This window comes from Labeo rohita, chromosome 3 (genome assembly GCF_022985175.1).
Source record: "Labeo rohita strain BAU-BD-2019 chromosome 3, IGBB_LRoh.1.0, whole genome shotgun sequence".
Lineage (NCBI taxonomy): Eukaryota > Metazoa > Chordata > Actinopteri > Cypriniformes > Cyprinidae > Labeo > Labeo rohita.
The window spans coordinates 42856758-42862679 of record NC_066871.1 but is presented as its reverse complement, the minus strand read 5'-3'; the positions used below and the strand labels follow the sequence as shown (position 1 = coordinate 42862679).

Here is a 5922-nt window from a genome sequence, read left to right as displayed (position 1 = left end):
GGCAATTTTTAGTAGACTTTTCACTCACATCTTTCTTTCACTACTTGAATTCACTCATTTCCCAAAGTCATCTTGAATGTTGAATTTTCAATACAACTGAAATATTAGAGAGAACATCACAATTTTTTTTTTTTTAATACTCACCATTATAGTGAATAGTGTTACTTTTGATTGGGCATTTGGAACTTTGTTTATATTACTATAGTTTTCTTTCTATTGTTGCAGCAATACAACATGAAATCAGAGTTCTTTGATTTCCAAGAAAGAAAAGTAATAAATAGATCGCTTTTAGAAGGTGACCTATATTTTAATTAAATAATTAGATTGAATACTTTTCATGTTGATTAATGATCTTTTACAATTTTACTGTTTTTCTATTTTTTATAAACGCTACAAGAAGCTTGTATCTGTGTTGATACAATCTTTTAATATTTGGGGTAATGTCCGTGAGTCACACACAGACTTCAACATTCAGCATGTGAATCACAACAATGGTAACAACTCAATTTTATTTATTTTTATTAACTGTATCAATAACCATTTTATGAGCTTTTTTTTGTTTGTTTTTTGTTGTGCTACTACTGACACAAGACAGCAAATGAAATTGACAAATACAAACAACAACAGTAAAGCAAAGCAATTGCATAATTTATTCATGTCGCAATGCACTCTGGGAGTCAGTGAGTACCTATTAGAGGAATGGAGTAATTAGATAAATTAAAAGCATTAAGTAAATTCAACTTAAAATGGTTGTCAAAATGACTCTTATATTTAAGTAATGATTACTTCAAGTTTTCCAGTAAACGTTACTTAAATTTTTTAGGGCAACCAGTTTCCTTAAGTTTTTTAAGTAAATTCAACTTAGCCGGGTTTAGAGTGTGGCTTTATTTAGATTTATTTTCATTGGTGGAAAAAAAAAGACAATACCAACAAGTCTCACTCAATATTAACTTGTAGCTTAATCAGTATTAACTTCTTAGTTGTTGTATAAAATATACTTGTGCTCTTCCACAGTTCAGAATACTTTGAAAGCTGTGTGGAAATGGCTGTGCGCAAGAAACGGAAAACAAATTTGGATATCAGTAATATTCAACATGGAGTAATGTCATCCGCTGCAGCTGAAATTCAGATTAACAGATCACTCTTACTCATGTGATATGGATTAAATATTGAAAGAAGATGAAAGCAGGAAGATCCAGATCTACAGCTGTAACTATTACTGACTATTGGTTGGTAAGATCCTCAGAGAAGAAAACAAATCGCACCAGAAAAATGGAAAGACAGTGTGAGTGAAGGTGGTTGTGAATGTGTGTAGATGTGTGTTAGTTACAGGATCAGAGAATGACACCGTTCCTCTGTCATAGTCCAGATACACTCTCACACGCTCAAGATCCTGTTCAACAGGAAATTCGTTAAAAGAACCATCAATTAGACCATACGGGTCATATTGCACAACCCAGACATCAGTGTTAAAGAAATCACGTCCCTTCCTTTGGTTTGATGCTGTAGTTACTCCAGCACTCCAACATCGGCTCTCTTTAACCTCCACATCCCAGCAGTGTATTCCTGAGTTAAAACCCTCTGAACCCAAAACACATGCATAGATGTCAAATCTCTCTGGATTATTAGGAAGTAGTTGTTTGTTCTCACTCTCTCTCACACTGGTCAGATCATCAGACACAACGAGAAATGGATGAGCAGTGTTTGGATCCAGAATCACGGGAGCTGATGAGACACAATCAACAGCTATTTTTATTGTGATGTTCATATATCGGGGTGCTCAACCCTGGTCCTGGAGATCGACTTTCCTGCAGAATTCAGCTCCAACACTGACCAAACACACTTGAACCAGCCAATTAGGATCTCAAGAAGCCCTTGATAATTACAAACAGGTGTGTTTGATTAGGGTCGGAACTAAACTCTGCAGGAAAGTCGATCTCCAGGAACAGGGATGGGCACCGCTGTCATATATGATCAAGGGTGAATCGAACATCATTGTTTAAAGTGATAATGAACCGAGAAACCAAAATTCCCTTGATGTTTTGATATATAAGAGGCCATTGTACAATAAAAACAACCTGTAATTTAATTTTATCTTTACTTTAAAACTGTCATTTTCTGCCACCAGATAGGTTCTGCCCACAAAAACCATCATCACTGTTTGCAAACACCAAATTGGTCTATGCCTGTTAAATAGTCTTTACTTATAAATTATGATGTGTTTTATATAACTTTATAAGGGGACCTCAGAGAGCAGTAAAACGAAGGCAGTTCATGACCCCTCTAATGGCATCGAATACAAACGTGTGATTCAAACATTTGTGTCAAAGCAGCACTTCTAGACAGCCTTTCAAAATGGCCAGATTTATGACAATCATTACAATAAATTAGAACATTAATAATTGTATTGGTTAATTTTATAGTGATGTGTTTAAACGGGAGTACAGAGAAGAGCAGGTGATAGCCATGCAGGTTAAAAAAATATAATAATAATAATTTAAAAAAATAATGATACAATTAATGATAAAAATAAACAAACAAACAAAAAAATGTAGTAATGCAGTGCTGATATCTCCAAGTAAACTTAATGCGACTCTGCAGAATATGAGCAGGAAATCTCCTGGATTAGATGAATTGCCTTCATTAGATGAATTGCTTTTTTGTCCCTGTTATCGGCCTGTTATTGTGAACTTGTCAAAAAGTGGAATGTGTTCAAAAAGGAGAACATGGGACATCACGATTCATTGTACTCTTTAGTTGTACTATTTTGTTTGTCCAGCGTAATGACTTTGCGGCATGCAGTTCAGTTGCAAACATGGACATTAAACATTTCTTTGCCTTTAAAGGTTCACTTCACTCATGTAATCAGCTTGTTACTTAATCAGAGGAGAGGAGCTTTAGCAGTTTGTGGAGTATGAGGCTGAATCTAGCCCCTTATTTGTTCGTCATTTACTAAAGGCACTTTGTCCATATATAGCACTACTCCAAATAAGTGCTGTTAGATCTGAATGAAGAAACTGAGCATTTCTGTGCAATCTGCAAAGTTGTATTAAATTCGACAAAGTAAAGCATTGTAAAATCTTGTGAGTGTTGTTTGTTTGTTTGTTTTTTAAATCCATTTTTATATAAAATGAGCAATTGAGGCATCACATATGGGGTTTTGTGGTAGTATCAGAGTATCAGAACTTTGTTCTGGAAGAGTGATTTGCAGGAATACGAAGCAGGTTTTTTCTAGGCTTATAATTGAGAGAGTATTGCATTCTTTTACATAAATTTAGGTAGTGTTTTGCTTTGTGGAATGTTTTGGGGAGTGTTTGTTTCCTTTTTTATTTCAACTGGAATAATCTAGTGCTTTAGTGTGATGAAAACTATATGTGTAAGAGCACAGATGTTCTCCAGACTCACTGTTTTGGACAATGTCCTGCATCTTCTTCCAGACTCTGAATGGCAAGTTGCCCAAGTAACGTGGCACATGAATCAAAGCTCCAGAAGGCGTCTGTGGATCCGGCTGTGAGATCTGGACTCTGGAAGAACATTCAGGAGTCAGAACTGCAGTGGATTTGGATCAGAAGCAGAGACACCAGCAGATCACTCACCTTTCCATTGTGACTAGAAACTTCTGCAGAACAAACACACAATTTATCATCAACAACTCAATCAATCATCAATCAATCAATCAGTCAATCATCTGAAATCAGACCTTTAGAAAGCAGACGTCATTGTCTTTCATCATCTCCTCTGTGTCTTTGATTGTGTGTGAAAGAGTTGAGATGTGTCTGTTGATCTCCTCCAGCTTCTCCTTCATCATCTGCATATTCTGCTCCTCTTCCTCCCTCAGTGCAGTGATTGTAGCTTCTTCTTCATCTCTGAGAAACTGATGAAGCTTCTCAAACTGCTGTTTAATCTGACGAACTGTGTGCTCAGCTTGAGACTGAAATCAAATCACATTCATTTCAATCAACACACGTCAACACTTCACAACATTATATGAGATAAAATCATGAGATACATGATTTAAAACAGATCCAGAAGCAGATCATTTACAAAAATAATAAACTGACATCCATTATATTAAATATAACATTTATAATTTTGTGGAGTAATCCTACAACTGTAAAGTCCTCATTGTTTCTTCACCTTCATGTGTTGAACTGTTTTCTCAAACTCTTCTTTAATGTTTTCATTGTGTTTAAGTTTCTCTTGTAAAGACTTCAGTGCTGTATTGAGCTTTTCCTAAAATTGAACATGATAAAAATTTATAAGACACCGGATTACAATGAAATAAATACAGTGATATGATCGTACTGTAAAAAGGTATTTGCCTCCACATAGATTTCTTTCTTTTTTGTGTGTCATACTAAATTGATTCAGATATTAAAATCTAAGATAAAACAAAGACAACCAGAGTAGACTGAAATGGCCTTAAACAGTGACACAATGCCAAAGGTGGAAGAAACTCAAGAAATGATAAGGAAGAAGGAGTTTAAAATACATCTGTCTGTGAAGAGCTACAAAGCTATTTCAAAGGCTGTGAAAAGTCCAGCAGTAGACTTTCATAGAAGCATCCAAGACGTAACAAAAGAGCCAAGGACAACATCAAAGGACTGTTTTCTGTGTTTACTCAGTTTGCCTTTGTTTTGTGTTGTATTTCGTTTGAATCTAAAACTATTTAGTATGAGATGTACACAAAAAACAGAAGAAATCAGTATGTGGCAAATACTTTTTGAAAGCACAGTAAATGTCATATGAACTTGAGTAAGATAAGAGAGAGAAATATTGAATGCTTAAATATGATATTATACTTTGCAAATGGAAAAAAAAAAAGAGAAGATATTTCACTTACCTTACACGGATGAACAACTTCACTGATGGGTCTGAATTTGTGATTGTCATGTTGATTTGAATCTCTGCACACTAAACACACAGGCTGTTTGTCCTCCAGACAGAAGAGTTTGAGTTTCTCACTGTGTAAACTGCAGATCTCCTCAGATCCTGATGAACAACTCTCATTTCTCTCCTTCAGGAACGACTCACACAAGTTCTTTAACACAAAATTAGTTGGAGGATCATGACTGGACAATTCCCTGCAGACAGGACACTCCTGAGTTTCCTTGGTTCTCCAGAACTGTTGAAGACACTCTTTACAGAAACTGTGACTACATGATAAAAGAACAGGATCCTTGAACATTTTACAGCACAAGGGACAAGAAAGTTCTTCTGCAGATACATTCAGTGAAGCCATTTGCACTGTTTGAGCTCCAGAAAACTTTACTTTCACTTTCTGAACAATGGTAAGGAGAAATAAATCAATCTTTTACTGGGCAGTGTTGTAAGAGGGTGGAGTTTGTGTTTGTTAAAAGAAGTCCGGTCATTTTCAAGAGATTTATTTATTTTTTTGTCGCAGAGTGAAACATTCAGCATAAACCAGCCGCTGAACAGCCGCTGATGCCCTGGAGCTTAAATCTCTGAAAACACAGAAGCAACATTTTTTTCAAACCGACGTTATCTTTATTAACAAATTGAATATTTGAAGTACATTCTCGCCTAAAAAACTCTTAAAACTACATTTCGTGACACAAAAACAGTATTATTTTTTTAAATTGTAGTGGATTTAGGTGTCCGTCTTGGAGTGTCCCTTTGAGAAATACCACAAGTAAGAGCATATAAATAAACAAATAAGTAATGACTACTCTTGATTCTCTGGAAATACACAACATTAATCTTTCTGTGTAAAAGCTGCACTACAGAAGATTAAATTTTAATTAAAAAAAACAAAAAAAAAACAAAAAAACAATTCAAATTCATCTTCTTGCATATTCTGATTCACAACAATCATAATTGTTTAACTGTTTTGAGCTGTCGGATTGGATTTTGCAGGAAATTCCATCGTTGTCACTTTTTCCTGTACAGTCTTTTCCTGTT

The 5922-nt window shown here is 35.1% G+C and overlaps 1 protein-coding gene across 1 annotated transcript; it reads right to left on the bottom strand.

Annotated features, from left to right (window-relative positions):
• Nucleotides 1-825: 825 nt before the first annotated feature.
• Nucleotides 826-5264, bottom strand: LOC127162874 (nuclear factor 7, brain-like). The gene is made up of 6 exons (XM_051105791.1): nucleotides 4844-5264; nucleotides 4138-4233; nucleotides 3701-3931; nucleotides 3597-3619; nucleotides 3406-3524; nucleotides 826-1725 (listed from the first exon to the last, which is right to left on the bottom strand). Exons 1-6 carry the CDS (start codon nucleotides 5240-5242, stop codon nucleotides 1217-1219), a joined length of 1377 nt encoding a protein of 458 aa, XP_050961748.1. The 5' UTR covers nucleotides 5243-5264; the 3' UTR covers nucleotides 826-1216.
• Between the last annotated feature and the right edge of the window lie 658 nt (nucleotides 5265-5922).